The 24091-nt window shown below is 40.0% G+C and overlaps 1 protein-coding gene across 1 annotated transcript in view; it reads right to left on the reverse strand.

Annotated features, from left to right (window-relative positions):
• The window catches only part of AFAP1L1 (actin filament associated protein 1 like 1), an 83520-nt gene that overhangs the window by 17370 nt on the left and 42059 nt on the right, over nucleotides 1–24091 (reverse strand). The window contains exons 8-17 of the mRNA XM_036749758.1: nucleotides 15196–15294; nucleotides 13209–13420; nucleotides 11304–11483; nucleotides 9927–10019; nucleotides 8055–8148; nucleotides 6288–6440; nucleotides 4136–4347; nucleotides 2069–2214; nucleotides 1534–1606; nucleotides 763–874 (exon numbers count right to left, since the gene is read on the reverse strand). Coding sequence (XP_036605653.1) covers nucleotides 763–874; nucleotides 1534–1606; nucleotides 2069–2214; nucleotides 4136–4347; nucleotides 6288–6440; nucleotides 8055–8148; nucleotides 9927–10019; nucleotides 11304–11483; nucleotides 13209–13420; nucleotides 15196–15294 — 1374 coding nt within the window. The remainder of the gene's footprint in view (nucleotides 1–762; nucleotides 875–1533; nucleotides 1607–2068; nucleotides 2215–4135; nucleotides 4348–6287; nucleotides 6441–8054; nucleotides 8149–9926; nucleotides 10020–11303; nucleotides 11484–13208; nucleotides 13421–15195; nucleotides 15295–24091) is intronic.

Below are 24091 nucleotides of genomic sequence, written 5' to 3' on the forward strand. Positions count from 1 at the left end.
TTTGTAGGGGAGAAGGCAGGGCAATTGGGGTTAAGTGACTTGCCCAAGGTCACACAGCTAGTAAACGTGTCAAGTGTCTGAGGCTGCATTTGAACTCAGGTCCTCCTGACTCCAGGGCCGGTGCTCTACTACCTAGCCACCTAGCTGCCCCCCTTCCAGGTTAATCATAAGTTTGTGTTTACTCATCCCTCTGATGGTAGGAGTATTTGTGGGAGAGGGAGCCCCAGGTTTATGGGAATATTTTATAGCTATTATTTCTCTTAGGAAATGCTTCAGTTTAGGGATAACTGCCCACAGGGGAGCTATAAAGGGCAAGCTTACCAGGAGGGGCCCATATGCTATAGTTTTAGGAGTATGGATTCACAAAATACTGCTTGAACTTATGGGAATAGGTGTATGTACAACATAAGTGTGGGTAGCAAATATATAATGGCTTAAAACTGCACTAAGACTTTTGGGACAGTGTATGTCTAAGCTGAAAGAAAGCCACCGAATAAAATCACAGATATTCAGAGCCCAAAGAGATTTTAGAACAAAGATTATGGAATATTAAACAAAGGATGTAGAATATTAGAGTCAGAAGAAGCCTTGGAACATAAAATATTAGAATCTAAACCATTAGACAAAACATAAAATGTTAGTGCTAAAAGGTATATTAGAACATATAATGTTAGAGCATAAAACTTCAGAGCTGGAAGGGCCCTTAGAAATCTTCTCTACCTCCCATCTTAACTGGGGAAGAAATCCCTCAACAAAACCTACTGGAGGCATGGCGCTTGATTTTGACTTGTGGGTCTATACGGACTGACTTCTCACTGCAGGAAGAGGCATGTCGCTTCACTTGGGCCCCAGATGGACGCTTAGGCTCGTCATCCTAAAAAGAAGGGCAAAAGGAGACTATTGAGGATCCAAGAAAACCCTGCTAGGCTTTAGCTCTCAGGGTTTGTGACTTCATGACTGCCATGCTTCTTGACAAAGGCTGAATAAAGCCTCACTGCTGTAGGCTCGGGTTCATCAAATGTGGGGAGCAGCCTAGACTTGGCAGACATTGGGAGGCACTGTGGTCCCTGAAAGCAAAGCCAAGAGTTAGGATAGGGAAGGGAAGGAAAAAGGAAATAAGCATAAGCATAAGACTCATTTTTCTGAGTTCAAATCTGGCCTCAGACACCTACGAGCTGCGTGATCTTGGGTAAGTCACTTAACTCTGCTTCAGTTCCTCATCTACAAAATGAGCTGGAGAGGGAAATGTCAAACCATTCCGGTATCTTTGCCAAGAGAACCCCAAAATGGGGTCGTGAAGAGTCAGACATGACTGAAAATGACTGAACAATAACAACTTCCTGGCTCCGGATCTGGTTCTCTAGCCACTGTGCCCACCAACCATCTCTAGATTTAAAGAAGTAACCTTCAGGACTCATGGCAGTATTGCGATATCACTATGGTGATGGAGAAGGGGAGAAAAAAAAGGCTGCAATGTAAGAAGAGGGACCAGGGACTTGACCATTCTGCTGGGCAGGATTCACATGCTCATACCTGCATCTTCTCATAGGGGACCTCATCATAGACCCTAGGCTCAGGCCACCGGCCCTGACAGGAACTTGCAAATCTAGATAGCAGAGAACAAAGGGAAGGGAAGAGAGAAGCAAATGTCTAATTTTAAGCTTCTAAGTCTTCAGAATTATTAAATTATTAAATTATTAAAATTCATGCTAATACTTTTTCCTCAAACATCAGTCTGTCTATTATTAATCCATCAGTCCACCCATCTAGTATGTTCATCTATCTGTCCATCTGCCACCCAGCTAACCATCTATTTAGCTATCTAGCTATCTGTTCATTTGCCCATTTTCCTATCTGTCCATTTATTGATGCCTCTCTCCCTACCTCCATCCACAGATTTCCCTATAGCTTATCCTGTTCTCCTTTGCTAAGTCTCTCCCGCCCCTCCCCCCACCTCCTCCCCAATCTGACCAGCCCATTTTTCTTGATAACAGGGCTAGAGGAGTCTGTTCTGACACCCTCCTATTAAGGCCACACTGGTTCTGACCACTAGATGTAAGGCTCTTACAAAAAGGAGCGTCGCCCAGCACTAACAATGCTGGCTATCGTCTCCACATCCACATAGTCATAGTGCAGGGCCTCGGGAGGTACTCTGGAGCCTGTCTCAGCCAGCAGCAGCCCCAACCAGCGGCCCATGTCTTCAGAACAGCTTGCCTGGATAGGAGACAATAAGACAGGCCATGGTGAATATCAAGGAGAGCTCAGGAAATGCGCTAGGCCTAGCTTCTCTCACAGTAACCCCTGTGCCTTGCATCTTCTGTCTTCTTTCCTCTAATAGCCTTCTTACAGACCTTCCAACCTCTACTTTATTCCTCCTCCACCACCCATCTTTTGTACTACTGAGTGATCTTTCTGCTTATGTCAATCCATCTGAAAATCATTAGTCCCCTGCTGCTTCCTGCGTAATGTTCAGATTCCTTTGCCTAATACACAAAGCCCTCTATGACTTGGAGCCACCCTCCGTTTCCAATTTTATATCCTATTTTTTCCCTCTCCATACTCTATCCTTCAGCCTCAGTGGATTAATTCTCTGATCTCTGAACACGCCCCCGCACCCTTAAACTTCTGTATCTTCATACGGGCTGCTCCCTGTGTGAGTAATACCTTCTCTTCCTTCTTTATCTGGTGAACTTTGACTTTCCTTCTAAAGAACTAGTCACATGCTCCTTCCTAGAAAAAGCTTTTTCTGTTCCCTCAAATTGATAATGACTTTCTCTAGCATATTTTATACAGCACATTGTTTTATGATTCTCCAATTTACTCATCATTGTAATATTGTGTGTTACAGCTATGCCATATTCCCTTAGCAGAGTGTAAGTTCATTAAGGATGTGGGGTATATTTCCTCTAGTGTCTATCATAGTGTTCTGTCCACAACATGCACGTAATAAATGTTGCACTCAAATGACTGCCTGAACGACTGACCTGCCAATAATGGTACTAGCTCACATTTACATAGTTAAGGTTTGCAAAGCGCTTGATGTAAATGACTTCATTTGATCCTGACAATTCTATTAGGTAGGTGCCATTACTGTCTCCATCTTAAAAGAAGAAGAAATTGGATTTGTATAGATTAAGTGTATATATAGATTAAGTGACCTGGGTCACATAGCTAGTAAGCTTGTACGGTAAGCTTTGAACCCAAATTATCATGACTTCAAGGCCAGCCCCCAATCCACTACACCACATTGCCTTTCAAGGACATCAATACTGTCCTAAAGCCGAGGCTTGGTAGCAGAATCTCTAGGCAGCTAGGTGGTACCGTAGATAGAATGTTGGGCATGGAGTCAGAAAGACCTGAATTCAAATGCGGCTGTAGATACTTAGTGGCTGTGTGACCCTAGGTAAGTCAGTTTCTTCAACTGTAAAATGAGAATACTGACAGCACCTACCTCATAGGGTTGTTATGAGGATAAAGTGAGATAACATATATAAAGTGCTTAGTATAGTGCCTGGTACACAGTAGGCACTTAATAAATGTGTCCCTCCCTTCTCAAGGCCCCAGACCACCTAAAGACCTCTCCACCCTTAAAGTCCTTGACAAAAGACAGAGAGGCTCATTCAAGTGATAAGTGAATGAATCTGGGTAGTTATACCGTTTCTCTAGGCAGGATTTTCTGCCAGGAATTCTGCCTTGGCATTCTACATGCCATGGTCCTTTCCGGCTCCTTTAGGCACAATTCTATGGTCCCTCCTAGCTTTGGCATGCTATGTTCTGATGTTCTAAGTTCTAAAGTCCTAACATTCTAAAGTCTCTTCCTGCTCTGACATTCTAGGTTTTGTATTTCCAACTGGTTTTTCCCAACTCTAATAGCCTGAGTCAGGAATTCTACAGGTTTCTAGGGGCACTCGGGACACTCACCTCACCATGTCTTAGCTTATTAAGAAGGAGAAGAAAACATCCTTGAATTATAGAGAAATAAAGACAGAAAGAAGAGAAGGGACTTACTAATGGATTGTGTGGTATGTAATATATAATAACTCATGTTTATCTCTTCTTTTAGGGAAAACCTTAAAAGCATGGCTCTTTCCAAGTCTCTAAGCCACATAGAACATTTCAGGGATTTTGCTGTTACCTCCAAAATAGAGACCTCCTGCCAGCCGCGAAGAATCCGGAAAGCAAATGGGTGCTTGGGGCCAAAGCCTGGCACAACCTCACAGCCCTGAAGGATGATGGCATTCACATGGGTCCGAAGGTCTGTGCGATCCTTGTGGAAATATAATGTGTTGCCCTTGAGGCGACACCAGCGTTCCTTCCAGCACTGGCTCCCCAAAACGTTCAAGTAACCTGCATGGATGGAGAAGTAGAAAATTTGTGATTTCTTAATGATTTACATTTCAATCACAGGACCACAACGTCTTAGAATTTCGGGGCTAGGAAAGCCCTCAAGGCATCCTATCTGGCTGGGAATAAGGAGGAGCTGCATGAGTCCCTGTGATGACACAGGACTACTGCTCCATGCCCCTCTTTATGCTTCTATCACCAGACACCAGGACCACCAGGACTGGGATCACAGGTGAAAGAAAGGAGGAAGAGCTCGGGGGGCAGACTGGGGCATCACACCCATCTGTGGATGATTTTTCAAAACTGATAATAACCAAGATGGCAGAGAACTGGAAGCAAAGTAGATGCACATTGATTGAGGAATGGCTAAACAAGTTGTGATGCATTAATGTAATGGTTTATCACTGGGTGGTAAGAAATGATGAATATGAAGAATTCAGAAAGGATGGAAAGACTTTATGACCAGCTACTAGGTAAAGTAAGCAAAACTAGGAAAATTGACATAACCAAGAGAAATAATCAAGAGCTCTTCTTCTTGCTTTGAACTAATGTTAGAATGTTAGAGCTGGAAGGGATCGTAGAACATGACCCCTTAGCTCAACTCTTATGGTGTCTCCTGTTGAGAAGTGATAGGACAAGTAGTGCAGACTGTTCCCCTTTCATCTACAGTAAAGCAAGCTCAGGGAAGTTCCCTGAAAGAGGGGAAGGTCACCCAAGGAGGAGTGAAAGAAATGACACGGTGCTGGCCATCCCAGGGCTTCAGACAGCATACATGGAGCCAAAAAGATTGGGAATTCAGACACATACTTAGTGCTAAGGGATGGATAGGACCTCAGACACAACACTGAGTTCATTCTTAACTCTTTTCTCTTCCTTACCCTAACGTATTCAGTCAGTTACTAAACTAAGTCTTGGTCTCTGTAACTTCTCTTATACCTGTCTTCTTCTCTCTACCCACATGGCCACCACCCACCCTCTTGAATGGACTAATGGCCTCTTAATTGGTCTCTCTTCTTCTAGTCTCTCCCTTTTCCAATCCATCTTCCAGAGCTTCCAAAAGAATTTTCCTAAGGCACGGTTCTGACCATATCACTCTTCTCCTCAGAAACCTTCAATGACTCCCCACTACTTCTAGATCAAAATCTGAATTCCTTTCCCTAACATTGAAGACCTTCAGCAATCTGATTGCTACTTACTTTTCCATCCTTAACTTATATTCTTCTTCTTTACAAATTTTTAGCTAAACCAAATGATTAACTCTTCTGTCAACTTAGCTGTCCATCTCCTATCTCTGTGATTCCCAAACACTGTCCTCTAACCTGGAATGAGATCTCAGAAACCTTGTTTACCATCACAGCTCAGTGCAGCTCCCACTTCCTCCATCAAACTTTCCTGGATCCCCCACCTTGTTAGTGTTCTCTTCTTTCTCAATTTTCTTCATACTACACTTATTTGTGTATATGTTGCATCCTCCCAAGTGGATGTAAGCTCCTCAAGGGCAAGGTTTGTTTCAGAGAGATAAAGATGAAATGGCCTTTAAATGTAGTCCAACTCCCTTATTTTACAAGTGAGGAAACTGAGGCCCAGAGAGATTAAGTGATTTGCCCAAAGTCACACAAGGTAGTAAGTGGCAGAATCACTTCCAGGTGACCCTCCAAACTCACTGCTTATTCTACTGTGTCACACTGCTTCCTCTTGTTGCCTTTGTATTGCCACCCCTCCCCCCCCTCCACCCTCCCATTGCCTTGCATACAACAATGCCTTAATAAACATTTCCTGAACTGAACTGAGACATCCTGCACTGTGTAGGAGACAAGACAATTCAAGCCCTCTCTAGGAGGTTAGACTAAATGTCCACTACAAGCCCTTCATCTCCAAGAGTCAGCATCACTGTCTGGGCTCGGTGTAGCAATACTGCAGTCCCTATAGACTCCAATACCAACCACAGCATGGGACCCCTTCTTCCGCTGGGGAAATCTGTGCATCTTCGGTCTGTGACTTCTTCTTGGAGAAGCTAATGATGCGGTTGATCTTCCGGCCGGCGGCACGGCTGACAGAGCCCTTCAGCTCTGCCAGGCTGCTCTTCTTGCCCCTCCCTATCACAGAAACAGAGGGATGAGGAGGGTGGAGAAACCTGTTCCCAGAATTCCAGAGCCTCACCCTTATCCTGCTTATTATCCTTCCTGATCCTGGGAATTGGGAATAGATTTGGAATAGAGGTTCTCTGGGGTCCTTTTCACCTCTAAAATTCAGTAATTAACTTGCCTTGTAATAAAGTCACTTAATGGCTTCAGTTTTCTTATCTAATAATAAAAATAACATTTACACAGCAGTACTTTCAAGGCTTTCAAAGTGCTTTCTGTAAGTTAGTACAACAACCCCATTTTACAGTTGAGGAAACTGAGGCTGTGAGAGTTTAAGCTAATAAATATTTAAGGTAGAATTCACATTCAGGCCTTTCTGACTTTGTTTCTGGCACTCTATCCCTGGTCTGTTACCTAACAGCCGTGTATAATAGTACCACCGGTAATTGCTAACATTTATAAAGTGCTTACTGTTGTGCACCAGGCACTGTGCTAAGCGCTTTGCAATGATTATATTCTGTTTCTTCCTCAGGCAGGTGCCTCTATTATCTTCATTTTACAGATGAGGAAACTGAGGCAGTAACAACAAGACTGCCCTGTTTAATGAAACGAGTGAGTTTCCCAAGATTATTTAAGTTACAAATGTGATCAATAGGAGATAATGTATGGAAGACTGCTTTGCAGAATAAAGACTGCTACAGTAAGTTGTTGTAATTGATAATTTTTAAGGCTCTCCAGGATGTAGAAGGATCAATCCAGTGACTTTCTGACATACACATTTCAGTGGCAGAATCTCAGAGCTACAAGGGACTTCAGTAACCTAGTTCAACTCCAAGCAAAAGTACGACTCCCATCAACATTCCTCCTGTTCAGTAAGAGCCGTAGAGGGAGCCCTTGGTCTAACAGGGGAGATGAGCCACGTACGAGAATGTCTATAGTGCTGGACTCAATGGGGTAAGGGCCATAAGAGACAGAAAAGAGGCATGCTATGGGAGTTAAAAGGAGACTTCACATCTGGTTTGGGGGAGCTAAGAAAGGCTCTATGGAGAAAGTACCAGAAAGATTCTTCCCCCACCCCACCCCACCCCCATTTTAGAGTAGAAAACTGAAGCTTAGACAGCTAAGTAGCTTGTCCAAGGTGGCCCAGATAGTAGGGGTTCAAGCTCAGGTCCTTTGATTCAAAGCCACTGCTTGCATGACCTTGCCACAGCTATTTGATGGGAGGAGACTGCGGACCCTCTCCTGGTACTGCATTCTTGGGTCCCACAGCCCCCACTTAGCTTCAAGGGGATTCAGAGAAGGGCTGATCTAGGACACACTTGAGCATGTATAGGGCTCTGCTCTATCAACAACTGCAGTTGCATACAGTGTGTATGGGTGCTTAAAACTTTCTTGTGAATAGATAACTCCAATATACACACACAAACACACACACACACACACACAAACACACCACACACACTAAGAGACATGACCACTCCCTGACCCAAGACACACACACACACACACACACACACACACACACACACACACACACATACACACACACACACACCCTTCCATGGGGCTGCTTTGAGGAAGTTCTAGGGATCTACCCCCTGGTCGGGGGAAGAGTGAGGCTCTCACCAGAGTCCCCTGGCTCACGGCGACTATTGGTTGAATAGCCTTCTCCCGTGCTGATGCTGTCAGAGTCTGACGTCTGTTTGTCTGGGGATAATCTCTGCAAGAAGAGAAAACAGTCGGGACATGGGCGAGGTATCCATTCTCTCAACTGTGCCATCTTCCTAAGTATATTCACTCCTCATCCTCTCATCTCCCCCCACACTGAAGAGTCCTGCTTTCATCGTCATGCTCACATGATGGTCAGTTCTCACATCCTATTAGAAAACCCCAAGCTCTCCCAGGACCTACAAAGATGGAAAGGTTTTGAGTATGGATCCACTGATGGACCCTGGTCTCACATCTGAGGACTAATCTTGAAAGGTATGCAAAGTACTTTCCTCATAATAATCCTATGAGGTAGGTAGGCAACTATCAATTCTCTTTTAAGAAGGAAGAAACTGAAGCTCAGCGAGGGGGGAAATGATTTTTCCTCATAGAATAGCTCAATGCTATAACCAAAAGGTTAGCCACTAGAGGGCATGTATACACACACACACACACACACACACACACATGCATACATAAATACACATACACACCAAATACAGCAGTTCATGATGATTTATATGGAAGTGAGATTATACTTTTCTGCCTGGCCCCGGAGCAATGAGAAGAAGTTATAGAGGAAAATGTAGACTTTATATCAAAAACAAAGCAAAAAAACCTTGCTAATAGAGTGGTTCCCCCCCCCCCCAAAAAAAGAATAGGATGTGTAATTGATTTATTTCCAACTCAAATGTAGGCCTTTATATTTTATCTTTATTGCATTTCATCTATTAGCTCTGGCACAGCTTCCCAGCTTCTACATGTCCTTTTGGATCTTAATTGTGTTACCCAGTATGTTATCTATCCCTTTCTCCACCTCCTCATTTCCAGAGGAGCAAATTAAATTCATCAAGTCTTGTGAACTCTGATCAGCGCAAGAGAGGACTAATGAGGAGGAAGAATGCTACCCACCTTCTGACAGAGAGGGGATGAACTATGTAAGTAGAAGGAGACACATGTTTGGAAATGGTCAATGGGAGAATCAGTTTTTCTTCACAATGTATATTTGTTACAAGCTTTCTCCCCCTCCTGCCCCCACTCCCCCCCCACCCCAGGGTAGAATGGGATGGGAGAAAAATAAATAATTGTTAATTAATTGAAAAAAGATAAATTAATATCAAGAAGGAAAAATAAAAACCCCAAAGATCTCATCCTTTAAGGCCCAACTCCAGTGTCACCACTGGGAAATCTCTTCTGATCCCCCCATACAAAAGTGAATCTTTTCCTCCACTGAATTCTCATAGTTCTATCTTTCTTATGCTCCTTACAGGCATTTGTATTCATGCCCTATTCACCACTACTAGTCTAAGAGCTCCATAAGTAACCCACGCAATCTACTATGGAAACTACAAACAAATAAGGAAATAAATATACACAGGCATAGACACATGCACACATACTATTAAATTCAGAATAAAAATTAAATTTAAAAATAAATCAAGGCAGCATGGCTTAGTGAAATGAGCACTAGATTGGAGTCAAGTGTCCCAGATCTGATCCCTGGATCTGCTACTTACTATTTTTGAGAGTGTAGACAAATTATTTAGCCTTTATTGCCTTTGATGTGTTCATCTGTAAAAACAGGGCATTGGAACAGCTGATTTCTGAGGGCCCTTTTCATTTCAAAATCTGATGATGCTATATCTTTGTATCCCCTTCAGAATAAACAGTTACTTGTACATTTTGAGCAACTGGCAAATATTTGATAGCTGAATCAATGAATAAAGTCACTCTTGTTTCAAGCAATGAACTTCCTTGGAGGGCTAGGGGACACCCAAAAAGAGACTCTACCTTGTCTAGGTCTAGTTTGCACTGTAAAACTGGGGACTTGGGCTCCTCGGTTCCATCTGCTCCACCATTAGACTTGCTCACCTCTTTGATAACCTGTGGAAAGGACCAGAATACGCATGAAACATTCTCATCTTTTCTAAAAATAAATGTAGGGGGAAGGGATGGAGAGAAGGATGCCCCAACTGGAAGGATTTTGAGTGGTACTGGTTCTCTTTGCAAGAGGCCTTGTGAAACAGATGGTTTAATATAATCATCTCTTACATGCATATACAGTTTAAAAGAGCTTTCACACACATTGTCTCATTTGATTTTCACAATACCAAGGTAGGCAGGGCAGGAATTATCAACTCATTTTCATAAAGGAGGAAACTGGAGCTCAGAGAGAAGTGGTTGGCTCAAGGTTTCTCGGCCAGTTTAGTGATAATTTAGGAACTAGAAGTCAGGTCTCACCTGCCTCTCACTTTGGGAGTCTTTCTAGTGCCCCATGCTAGTCTCATGGAAATCTAGGACTGAGAGGGACCTCAGAACTCATCTAATACAACCTCTTCATCTCACCAAGGACAAAACTGAGGCCCAAGGAGAAGAGCTGTCTTGCTCAGCTTCATTAAGTCTAGGCTTCTATAAAATCACAGGATATTAGAACTGGAAGCAACCTCACAGATCATCCAACTCAGCTCCCTTTTACTCCCAGGACAAAGAAAGTAAAGAGGAGAAACCAAATATCCAGTGAACAGATTACCACAGAAAGCCTAAAAGAGAAGTAGCTCTAAGTTCCAGTGTCTTAATAGGACCATAAGAGGAGGGAGAGCCACAGTCACCTCCCTCTGGGGTCCTGGGAAGTACTGGCAGAGTAGTGAAATGAAAATCAGGACACTGGGATTTCATTTCTGGCTCCGCCTTTAACTAGTTATATGAACTCAGGCAAGTCAATCAGTCTCCTTGGCCTTCTCTATAAAATGAGGAACTCTGACTAAATAACCTCTCAGTTGCCTTCTAGTTTCAAAATTCTATGTTCTAAGGTCCCCTTCCAGATTTTATATCCTATGCTCTAAAGTATCTTTCTGCTGAAGTTCTATGTTCTAAGATTCCTTCACACTCTAACATTCTATGATTTTATTAGACGTCCAGCACGGTCCGATTCCTAACACTCCCAGAGTCTTTCAATACTTCCAGAGAATTCCTCTCTCTTCTCCCAGTAAGGATCATGAAATGACCTGAGTTGTATGTCATGGCTGTGTGAATCAGGCTAATTCCTGATCTGGGTCTGATTGCCAATTCAGAGTCTGAGAAATCCAAACATGCTTGAGAGACACCACCCTACCCCCCTTTAGGGAATTGAGGTAGCTCAGCCTGAGAAAACAAGACTAGTGTTCCTACCTTCAGCCACTCTTCAGCTTGTTCCTTGCTCTGCACAGCCAGAACTAGGGCCTCTGTACCACCCAGAGAGAAGCGTAGCTCATGCTTCTTGCGACGTCCATCCCCGGGCACATAAATGACATTACAGACGCCCAGGGCCAGCTTCAGGTGGGGCTGATGGTCCTTGGAGTTTTTGTAACACTGGAGAGACAGAGAACAGAGAGAAAGAAGGAAGAAGGGGGAAGAGATAGTGAGGGAGAGAGAGTGAGGGTGGAGGGAGAGGAAAAAGAGAAAGGAGAGAGAAAGTAAGAAAGAAATAGAAGCAGAGAGGGAGAAACAAAGAGGTATAGCATGCTTTCAGGGACATTGTCATATATTAAAGTGACAGGAAGAGCAGGCTCACTACACATTGGCTCCCCAGTAGCTACTCAGAGAGAGAGAGATTGTAGCTGGGAGCCCAAGCATAGCTCAGGACTCCAGGGACACCCCTCACCCCCATCCTAACCCCTCCAGGGACTAATGTACACTTGGTAGCTAATTTGTCCAATGCAGCTCAATCCCATCCAGGCAGGATCATCACACATAGCAACACCAGTTCTACCGACCTTAGACAAGGACCCCATTACCTCTTTCCTTTATACCACATATAGCTTAACAATATTACTCGATACCATGAAAATCTAGCATTTGGACGAAGATCACAAGTTCAGATTATAAACAGTTAAATCCCTATTTGTAAATAGTCTAAAAGCTGCCCCCTTTTCTGTTCTCTATGCTATGGGAGACATAGCTATGTTGCTATGGAAACAGAAGAGGGGATACCCAGAACTGAGGGCCATTTTGTATTTTTATTTGCTTCATCAGCTGCCAGAACGAAAGACTGTATCATCTAATAGCCAACCTTTTGGTGATGAGCCTTTCCACATTTAGCTGAGCTAGTCCTTGGACAAGATACGCACAGTGCATTGCCAAGGCCATTTCTAATGGCTTTTGAGCTTGGGAAGGACCTGCCAGAGCTTACATTCCACTGGTATAACCTTGGAAAACCCAGGATCTTGTCTATGCTACAGTGAAGCATGAGGAACAAAAGAGGACTTATTGCAAATAAAAATATTGATAGTTCCATGAATTAGATCTTCCTCACATGCCTCATCAATGTATGATGAGAACCTGTATTCTTGAAGGATAGCAGAGGGATCCCAGGTTCTCATAGGTTTTACCATACTGGGAAGAATTTGAGGATGAGCCCAGTGATGGATTATGTGGGACAGTCATCTGGGACTCAGCTTACTAACAGAATAGAGAAAAGGTCTGGCCATCAGGAAATGACTTTATTATTTTAACTAAAGCAGAGTTTCTTAGCCTTGTTTTGTGTCATGGACTTGTGGCAGTCTGGTGAAGCCTCCGGACCCCCTTCTCAGAATGTCTTTGAATGAATAAAGTAAAACATAGGATTACCAAAGAAACCAAGTGTGCTGAAATACAGTTATCAAAATATCGAAAAAAAAATTCAGACCACAAGTTGAGCTCTGAGCTAAAGCAGCTCAAAGATGACAATTTATAACGGTAAAGACAACATCAAACCCAATGAAATAGATCTTTAGAAGCACAGCTGTAATAAGGATTTTCATTTCTATGGCATTTATGGTGACAGAGCACTTCTCACAAAAGTCTTATGAGGTGAGTAAGACAAGTATTACTATCCCTGTTTTGCAGATGAAGAAGGTAAGGTAGAGAGAGTGTGACCGAGTGTGACCAGACGGCCACATGAAGTGTCAGAGCAGAGATTCCATGACTTGCGCTCTTCGTTCATGGGCACATGCATGCATGTGTCCCCAACACAAGCCATATATTTATGTATATATACACAAACATGTACACACACACATCACCCATACACACACATGCAAAATCACTTTATCTCACCAACAGCTGGTTGTCCCTGATAAGAGTCAGTTGCTTGGCCCACTGGCCAAAGCGCTTTTTCCGTAGCAGGAAGGCACAGATTCTGCAGTCTTTCACCAGGTGTATGGAGGCTTCCTCTGAGGGCCACTGGTGGGTTAACTGCTGCCCTTTCCCATCCTCTTCTTCATCATCATAAGATTCATAAGAGCTGCTCATGGCATCTGAGTCATTATCTGGATGAAGCAAAATTCTGAGTTACTCTTGGTATCAGCTCAGACCGGGGAAGTACTTGGCTCTTTAACTTCAATTCAATAAACATTTATTAAGTGCCTGCTATGTGCCAGGCACTGTGTAAACTTCAGAGACAGAAATAAGAAAAGAAAAACAGATCCTGCTCTCAAGCGATCAAAGGTGCAGGACTGGGGGGCTGCTGGGCAGAATGTGGAGGTTTGGATCAAGAGATGTTGGGCCTAGAATCATAAACACAGAATTATAGAACTGGAAGGGACCTTAGAACAAAGACTATGATAACAACAAAAAATGATGGATCTCATTGATAACAATACTTTCAGATTTGCAAAATGCTATCCTCACTGTAATCTTATATGGTAGACAATGCAAGTATTATTTCCATTTTACTGATGATAAAACTGAGTCTTGGGTTTTGATACAGAAATGTCAGAACTGAATAAAGAATATTGCATGTGGAAGCTAGAAAGGACATCACAGCATGGAATGCTAAATCTAGGAGAAACCTTACATTATTATTTCAGTCCCATCTACTTGGCCATCTTATAGCTGGAGAAGATTCCTTCAGAGAGGGGGACTAATCTGCCTAACATCAGGCCACATTCAGCCTCATTTCTTTCACCTTACATGATGAGGATTAAGATTTATTAAACTGCTACCATGTGCAAGGCATTCTTCTTAACATGGTGAATAAGATATGGTCACTATCCTAATGAAGGTCATAGCTTTGCAGTAAAGAGAAGCATTCTGAAAAATGCCATAGAGTCAGAACATGGTAAGTGAATAGGAGAGATTGAAACTCCAGATTCAATCTGTCACCCAGACCTGTTGATTTTCACCTATGCAACATGTCTCAAATATATTCCCTTCTCTCCTCTGATACAACCCTGGCTCTCATCTCCTTATACCTGGACTATTGGAATAGCCTGAGGGTGAGTCAGCCTTCCACAAGACTCCTCATTCCAGTCCATCTTCCATTCAGTCACCAAAGTGACTTTCCTGAAGTTGTAGGTCCAACTAAGTCCACTGATTCCCTTATCACCTCTAACAATAAATACAAAATCCTCTTTGGTGTTCGAAGCTCTTTATAACATAGCCCCCACCCCTACCTTCTTACAGCTTGCGCCTCTCTCCATCACCCTCCATGTAACTGTTTGATCCAGTGACACCGGTCTCTTTAGTGTTCCTCAAACAAGACACTTTTTCTCTTGGGTCTGGACATTTTCTCTAGCTGTCTCCAGTGCCTGGATCGCTCTCCCTTCTCATCTCAGCCTACTGGCTTCCCTGGCTAGCTTCGAGTACCAGCTAAAATCCCACCTTTTACAGGAAGACTTTCCCAATCCCTCTTAATTCTTAGTGCCTTCCCAGCATTAATTAGTTCCTATTTATTTTAGATATAGCTTGTTTGTAAAGTCATTTGTTTGTTGTCTTCTTTCTTAGATTGTGAGCTTCTTGAGGGCAGAGACTGTCTTTTGTCTGTCTTTCTATCCCCAGCATTTACCACAGTGCCTGGCATATAGTAGGTTCTTAATAAATGCTTACTGAGTGACTGACTTTAAGCTAGAGGGACCAGGGAAGACTTTCTGGAGCTGGACCTAGAGCTGGGCTCTGAACAGAGTAGGTGCTTAATCAGTGACTGTTCAATTTTATAGAATAGGCCTTTTGCAGTTATGGAGATTATGCACCACAAATGCAGTTCTGGATATGATGATCTCCACATTTTAGGTAACTGAGGGACTTTTAAAACATTAGCACTTACAAGAATTCTTCTGTTCCCCATTAATCCTGGTCATGGGGTAGCTGCTATCTGCGTCCTCATAGTAACAATCCTCAATGGAGTTGGGTGGGCTCGAACCATCTGTAGGAAAGGCAAAAATAACATAACATAGGAGGCATACATGAAAAATCATTATTAACATCTCCTCTTCTCGGGAACACAGATGGAGGGCTTGGAAGAACCAATTTTTTTCTTTGAGTTCAATCATGAAGCCCTTGAAAAAGCTCTTCATTTGAGGGAAGGACTTTAGTATTCTCTCTTCTGACACAGCAAATGAAAAATCCATGAGCATTTCACACCTCTTGTAAGAATGAAAAACGAGAAAAAGGAGGTAGAAAAATCCCTGAATATTAGAAGTAAAAAACACCTTAGAATACAGAATGCTACAACTAGCAGGTACCTTAAAATAGAACACAGAACAAAGAACATCAAACCACAAAATACATTAGAACATAGAATACCAGAGCTAGAAGGCACCTTCAAACATAGAATGGTGAAGTTAAAGGGTACACTAGAACATAGCACATAGAACATTAGAGCTGGAAGTCATAGAATGTTACACATGGAAGACACCTTAGATCATGGTACACAGAATTTAAGAGCTGAAGATACATTAGATGAGAAGGCATTTGAGCTAGAAATGACTTAAACAGAATCCTCCTGATTCCTGGTGAAATAGTCTTTCCATCATGCCAACCTTTCATTTGATCTGCTGAAGAAAAAAATATTAATACTACAGTTATGCCTTCCACATCATGGGGGTTAGGGGCATAGCACCCTCACAATCTGGAAAATCTGTGTAAAATTTTTTGGCCCTCCCTTCATTACCAAAGAAGTCTTCTGGCTTTGCAGATTTCCTTTTTTCTTGACATTATCTAATACTATACATATATTTTATGCATTTCTGAGTATCTAAACTTTTTCTGTGTCATCTGTTGGCCTTTCTCTGTCTTCTGCGACTTCCACAAAACTCCCCCAAAATTCCCATTTAATTTCTTATGCCAACTCACAATATATCAAAACTGTGATAGGGAAAGTCACAATGTAAAAGGGATAACTGTACACTCTGAATTTTGGTATAAGTCTGTTAGAAATTTTTTAAAAATTTATTTAACATTCTAAATAGAAGCATTTTTAGTTTAGAGGGAGAAATGTCCCAACTAGCATAGTCATCTCAGATTTCCCCCATCCCCTTTCCCAGGACATCTCTCTACCCCAAGACAATTTTGTGGCATAAAATTAGAAAAATACATATATGAATCTTGAACAAAGAAAAGGTCACAATCTGTTAAAGTACAGTTTTGAGTTAACGTTCTAGAATACCAGTCATTTAATCTTCTATTAAGACAACTGTGATAATCAGTTAAAATTCCTTGCTAGACCGTAGACTTCTAGGACTGAGAGAGGCTCCTCCTGGTGATCAGTATATCATTCTTTCTGAATGGAAAGGGTCATAGGGTCAATCATTTGAAGGGGAGTAATGCAAAGATCTTAACTAGACAAGAGCTTCTCTTTGTTCTAATTTTGGTTATCACACTTAATCCATTTCCCCAAGGCCTTAGTTTTTTGTAATTGACCTTTTACACACTTGCTTAAAGGAAGAAGTTCAGAAAGCATTTTAGGCAGAAAAATGTGTATTTCTTGATATTTTCATATGAATCAAAAAGGGAAGATTTTTTTTTAAACTCTATGTGCCAGGTTTGGATATAGAAATGTCAGAACTGAATAAAGACCTTTATGAAGTCAGTAAGTGTACTAGTACTTTACAGATGAGGATACATAGGATTATATAGGGAAGTTTAATAATACCTAACATTTAATTAGGACTTTAAAGTTTATAAAATGCTTCACAAATATCTTATTTGATTATCACAGAAACCCTGGGAAACACGACCTATTATTATCCCTATTTTACAGATAAGGAAACTGAGGCAGACCAAGGTTAAATGACTTGCCCAGGGTCACACAGCTAGCAAGTGTCCAAGGTGGGATTTAAATGTAATAATGACACCTGACTCAATATCCAGCGCTTTCGACACTATGCCATAGCCTAACATTGTGACTATGGGAAGTGATTTGTCCAAAGTCACTAAGGAGTGTCAGAGATGGACCTGAAGCTCAAGTCTCATGACTTCAAGGCCATGGCTCTCTCCACTATGTCATACTTTCAGTTGTAGAAAGAAGCAAAAGCTTGTTATGAAACCAGGACCCTTCCTTCCTCTGTTGACTCAGAGTCCTTAAATCTAAGGACATTATCTCTGCTGAGAAGCTAAGGAAAGGCTTAGTTTGGCCACAGTGTCAGAGAGAGAAGTGTGGGAGGTGGGCACTGTAGGGAGCAAGACAGAGAATGGATTTCCTCCAATCCCTGTTCTGAGAGGAGACCTCTGGACACCTGGCAATACTACCCAGAGGCAGTATCTGACAGGAAGGATACTGTATGACGTAACTGGGGCCTTCCACCCTGGAAAAGGTTCCACTATCTCTCTTCCTGAGTCGGGCCCTATGGCTCTCCCGCTCCCAGGGATGTGCTGAGCCTGGCCTCGCTGCTTCCTCAGTGGGAGGACAGTTCTAGTATGTTCTTCAGACCAAAGAATTGTAATAGCTTAAGGATGCTGATGATGTCAACTGATGACCCCTTCCCTTCCTCCCCTGACACCAAACCTTGAGACAAAGTGGAGCTAGAGTTGCTGTATTTCATTTGAATCTCTTTGAACTTGCACCTACTTAAAGGAACTCATCATGTCAGATTAGGAAGAGACCTCAAGTCATCCAATCCAGTCCTCTCCTCTTTAAGAGATAAAGAAACTGAGACCCAGGGAAAGGAAGAGACTGGCCCTAGGCCACACACTGAGTAAGTAGAGGAATCAATATTCAGAACTAGGTTTCCCTATTCCTATTTCAGTGAACCATTTTAAAAATTGTTTTTGTTTAAATTTTTTTATTACTACAAGAATATTTATAACAAATGGAAATTAAAACAACTAAACCAAACATGGAAAAACCTCCAACCAAACCCCCAAACCTTTTATATCTAAACTAGAGAAAACAAAATTGTACAATTTTAGCAACATTAAACTAAACGCAAAAGTGAACACCCTTTGCATGCTCTTAACACTCCATCTGTATAGTTAGAAAACTGAGTTTTCTTTTTTTTTCCCTTGTAGAGTTGTTGTCAATGTCTGCTATTCATCTGGTTCTGTTGACCTCCTTTTGCCTACTTGTCATACTTTCCCTTGGAATTCTCTACTTTTTTCATTTCTATGATACCATAATACTGTTCATTAATTAACCACAATTTAATCAGCCTTTCTTCAGTCATTGAACATACTATTATAACCCATGGCCCACCATACTGAACTCTAGGCTATCTCCCAAATCACTCCCTCTTTCACTTGTAGTGACTCAACCTAGAATTGGATTTGGGAAACCTTAGACTATAGATAGAAAACAGCTAGTGTACAGTTTTCCATAGATGTCCTGCCTACTCTACAACCATCCAAGTTAACAAAGCATATGCTGAGTAAAGGACTGCTTTTATTTCACCCCCATATAAAATGTAAATGATGGTTGATTACAATGTTATGAAGTTAAGAAAATTTCTTTACTTACTATTTTGGGGTTACTTTCTGAACCCACTGAGTAACTGATTCTGTGACTCAGAGAGGTGTTGGTACTTGATAAAGATTATGTCAGGTATAACATATCATAGTTACACATTAAAACTTCATCCACCTTACACTGACTATATTAATCAGTGCTTATGTACTTATTACTTTAATTATATTAAAAATGTTGGAAAAAAATTGACCATTTGCCCTTTCCCATGTATTCTTGGCCTGACCAAGACTGGGAGGATATCTTTCTATATGTTGAGCTCTTTAATATTTGACAAAATCATTGTGAAGTTGTCACTTTATTGGTTCCACATAGGAATATGTATTAATATTGGCTTTACCCCTATACCCTAAGGCTCACTGGGTCTTTCCCTATCACTTGCAGTTGAAACTTCCTGTTGTCTCCTGCTACTAGATTTCAAACTCCTTGAGTAGAGACTGCCTTGGCTTTTCCATTTGTATTCCGAGCAGGCATATAGCTAGCACTGAAAACTTTATTTTCAGTGCTTCATTTCATACTTGTACATCATGATAGGCTAAAGTCCAAATAATAGATAAATTTTGTCAAGATTAGAAGTGGTCTTGTCTCTCTTGATTTTTGTTGGGATGAATATAGAAATGCAAATGATTTCATGGTTTATTTTATTCTGAACTACTCTGCTGAAGTAATTAACTTCAAAAATTCTTTTTGTTGTTGGTCTTCTGAATATTCAACTACATCATTTGCACATAAAGATACTTTAATTTTCATTTCCAATATGTTTCTTTAATTTCTTTTTCATGCCTTGCTCTATGTTATCATCTATTATCACATTGAAAGAAGTAGAAAGAGTAGGTAGCCCTGCTTTATAAATATTATAATAATGGGAATTCTTATGTTATTCCATTGAATATATGAACTCATTACTTCAAATTATTTTTGTGTTTGTTTTTACTATATTAAGGAAAATGTTTTCTCCTTATATTTGTGTTTTTTAAACAAATAATTTTTTAAAGAAATTAAGGCCTCTATCTGATGTAACTATAACTTTTTTCCTTATTGATACATTATACCACTCTCCTGTTATTTAACCTTACTTGAATCCCAATTATAAATCTCATTTGATCAAAATGGATAATTTTTTAAAGTACTAACATTCTAATAATTTTGTAGATATTCATGTATGATATTGGCATGAAATTTTCTTTTTCAGTCTGACATTTGCCTGGTTATAGGTATATGTTTATATATAAGTGTATGTTTACTTGAAAGAATGTGAGATAGTAGAGGAGTTATTTGTTTGACAAAATTTGCTTATGAATTCACCTGTTGATTGTGGGTTTTTTTTCTTTTTCATGACAGATATTTAATGGTTTGTCTTATTTCTTTCCAAGACTTTTAAAGGCTAAACATTTAAAAATTAATACATTCATTAGTTATTATTTTGATAATTTAAAAGTTAACATTAATGTTTAGTAATATTATTTTGGTAAATGATTTAGCCATTTATTTTAGATTTCCCAATTTTTTAGCACTGAGTTTTGTGTAAAATTAGTAATCTCTAATAATTTTCTTAATTTCTTTTGCTCTTGTTCTTCTCTTTCCCATTTCTCATTTTGATAATTTGGGCTTTTGTCTGTCTTTTTATTTAATTATACTTGTTAATTGTTTATCAATTTTGGGGGTCTTTTATTACTTTGCTTATTTTCACTCTTACAAATCTCCACTTTTATTATTTCTTTTTTAAATTTTATGTTGGTATATTGGCTTACTCTTTTTATAAGTTTTTAAATTGCAGATTCAACTCTAAGTTACCCTTTCTAAATGAATTACTTATTCTGAACTATGTGTCTGCCTCTGGGTACAACTTTGGCTACATTCCAGACATTCTGAGATTATATTTCATATAATCTATTTTTAAAAAACTTCCTCTTTCATTGAGGAATTTCATTTAATAGATCATTTTTAGTTTCCACCTGAGCCTGTGTTTTTTATTCATAGTATTATCATTTACAACTAACTTTATTACCTTTTGATGCATGAATGTAGTGCATAAAATATTTCCTTCGGGTTTTGGACATGGTTGATTTTTGTATAGATTCCAAATGTACTTGGGGAAAAATGTATTCTTTGTTTTTCTCATTGAATTCTCTCACTATAACTTTTAGTTGTAGTTAGTTTAGTTTTCATTTGGTTTGGTAACTTTGTTATTTATCTTTCTCTTGGTGTTATTATAGATAAAGAATTAAATGAATAATTAACTAAGATTTATATTTCACCTTGCAATACTGAAGAATTGAGTGTATGTGTGTATATACTCACATACACACAATACATACATGTATACATACATGTATACACACAATTTACTATCATTCAGAAAGAAAAAAAAACTTATAATGTCCTTGTCTATTTTATGAGTTATTAGTGGCATGAATAATTTAAAATTAAAATTTTCATCTAAATTTATATGGATCTTTTTTCCTATAAATTCTTATAAATTACATTTTTAAGGATTTTGCTTTTTAATCCATTCCATAATCCTTTTAAAATTTTCATTGGCATTTATATTTTGTATTACATTGGTTTAAATGTCTTTTCTACTAGCATTATTAAATACTATTAAACTTATAAGAAAGAAATATATTTTACATTTATAATTATTGTTGATGCAAAGTTAAACAGAATTCCAATATCTTGTACTTTTAACTATGAAGGTTTCTTTAACCATGGATTGTCTCCTTATCTACAATTGGGGGAGGTAGAATGAAGGTGGCAGAGTAAAGGCAGGGACTCATCTAAGCTCTCCCCCAAACCTCTCTAAATACCTTTAAATAATAACTCTAAACAAATTTTAGAGTGGCAGAACCCACAAAAAGGCAAAATAAAACAATTTTCCAGCCCAAGATAACTCAGAAGGTTGGCAGGAAAGGTCTGTTGCACCATGGTGAGAGAGGAATGCAGTCCGGTGCAGGCTGTATCAGCATAGACCAGGCTCCAGTTAAGAAGGCACAGGCCTCGGGGCAACTTAATCAGTGGCAGTTTCCAGACCTTTCAGCCCACAGACAGTAAGGAGATCAGACAATAGGGCAGAAGATTTACAGGCGGTCTCTTTGCTGGCACCAGGGGCATGACTTGGTTGTACTGCCTATACTAGGATCTGGGTTGCAGTCGTTGGTCTTAGTCTGAGTGTGAGGATGAGCCGTAGCATAGCAGAGCTTGCAGCCACAGGGGAGCAGGGACCATGGTTACAGTTCCAGGGTTGAAAAGAGTGCCTGTAGTCATTCACAAACCAGTGCACAGTATAGGTGAGTAGTAAACACACCTTTCCTTAGATCATGCCATCTTGGAAGAGCCAAAAACTTACAGGTCCCCAGAATTATCTCTGAAAACAGCTGCACAAAAAAACCTGATGCTTGTAATGGTGCCCCCTCCACTTGAGAAGCAGAGCCCTACTTTAGCATAGAGTTAAAAGTCAAGAAATGGGCTGGAAAATGAGCAAAGAACAGAAAAATATTCTGACCAGAGAAAGTTACTATGGTGGCAAGGAAGATCCCACTCAGAAGACACAAAGTCAAAATTACTGCATCCAAAGTGTCTCAGGCCAAGGAAGAGCTCAAAAAGGATTTTTAAAAATCAAGTAAGAGAGGCAGATGGGAAGAGAAATGAGAGTGATGCAAGAAAATCATGAAAAAAGAGTCAACAGCTTGGGAAAGACACCAAAAAATAATGAAGAAAATAACACCTTAAAAACCAAGTAGGTCAAATGGTAAAAGAGGCACAAATATCCAATGAGAGAATGCCTTGAAAAGCAGGACTGGCCAAACAGAAAGATATACAAAAATCTAATGAGGAGAATACCTTGAAAAGTAGAACTGGCCAAATGGAAAAGGAGATACAAAAACTCACTGATGAAAATAATTCCTTAAAAGTTAGAATTGGGCAAGTAGAAGCCAATGACTTTATGAGACATCAAGAAACACTCAAACAAAATTGAAAGAATAAAAAAAGAAGAAAATGTGAAATATCTCATTGGAAAAACAACTGACCTGAAAAATAGATCCAGGAGAGATAATTTTAGAATTATTAGACTACCTGAAGGTCATGATAAAAAAAAAAGCCTAGATATCATCTTTCAAGAAATTATCAGGGAAAACTACCCTGATATCCTAGAACCAAAGAGTAAAATAGAAATTGAATTGTAGCCAAATTCCAGACCTCCCAGATTAAGGAGAAAATACTGCAAGCACCCAAAAAGAAATAATTCAAATATTGTGGATCCATAATCAGGATAACACAAGATTTAGCAGCTTCTACATCAAAGGATCAGAGGGCTTGAAATATGATATTCTGAAGAGCAAAAGAGCTAGGATTACAACCAAGAATCATCTACTCTGCAAAAGTGAGTATAATCTTTTGGTGGGAAAAATGGACATTCAATGAAAAAGGACTTTCAAACATTCCTGATTAAAAGACCAGAGCTGAATAGAAAGTTTGACTTTCAGATATAAGATGCAAAAGAAACATAAAAAGGTAAGCAGGAAAGAGAAATCATAAGGTTAAATTAGATAAGGTTAAACTCTTTATATTCCTATGTGGGGAAATGATATTTATAACTCCTAAAAACTTTCTCGTTATTAGGGCAGTTAGGAGTATACATAGACAGAAAGCAGAGGTATGAATGTGATGGTATGATTATCTAAAAAAAATAAGATTAAAGGATGAGAAAGAATGTACTGGGAAAAGGGGAAAGGGAGAGGTAGAATGGGATAAATTATCTCACATAAAAGAGGTCTGAAAGAGAATTTACACTGGAGGAGAAAATGGGGAAAGGGAGCACATGAACCTTACTCTCATCATAATTGGCTCAAAGAGGGAATAAGTTGGGTAGAACTTTATCTTACCACACAGGAAAGTAGGAAGGGAAGGATTGGGAGGGGGGGGGAAGCTGATAGAATGGAGGGCAGCTTGGGAGAGGTAAAAATCAGGAGCAAAACACTTTTGAGAATGGATAGGATAAAAGGAGAGAAAATAGGATAAATGGAGGAAATATGATGGAGGGAAATACATAGTTGGTAATCGTTACTGTGAAAAAAATGTTATAGTGAGTTTCTCTGATAAAATTTCTGTTAAAACAATTTCTCAAACATAGAAAACAAATTTATAGAAATAAGAGCCATTCCTCAAATGATAAATGATCAAAGGATCAAAGGCAGTTTTCGAAGTAATCAAAACTATCTATAGTCATCTGAAAAAAATGTTCTAAATCACTATTGATGAGAGA

Source organism: Trichosurus vulpecula, chromosome 3 (assembly GCF_011100635.1).
Source record: "Trichosurus vulpecula isolate mTriVul1 chromosome 3, mTriVul1.pri, whole genome shotgun sequence".
NCBI classification, from domain to species: Eukaryota; Metazoa; Chordata; class Mammalia; order Diprotodontia; family Phalangeridae; genus Trichosurus; species Trichosurus vulpecula.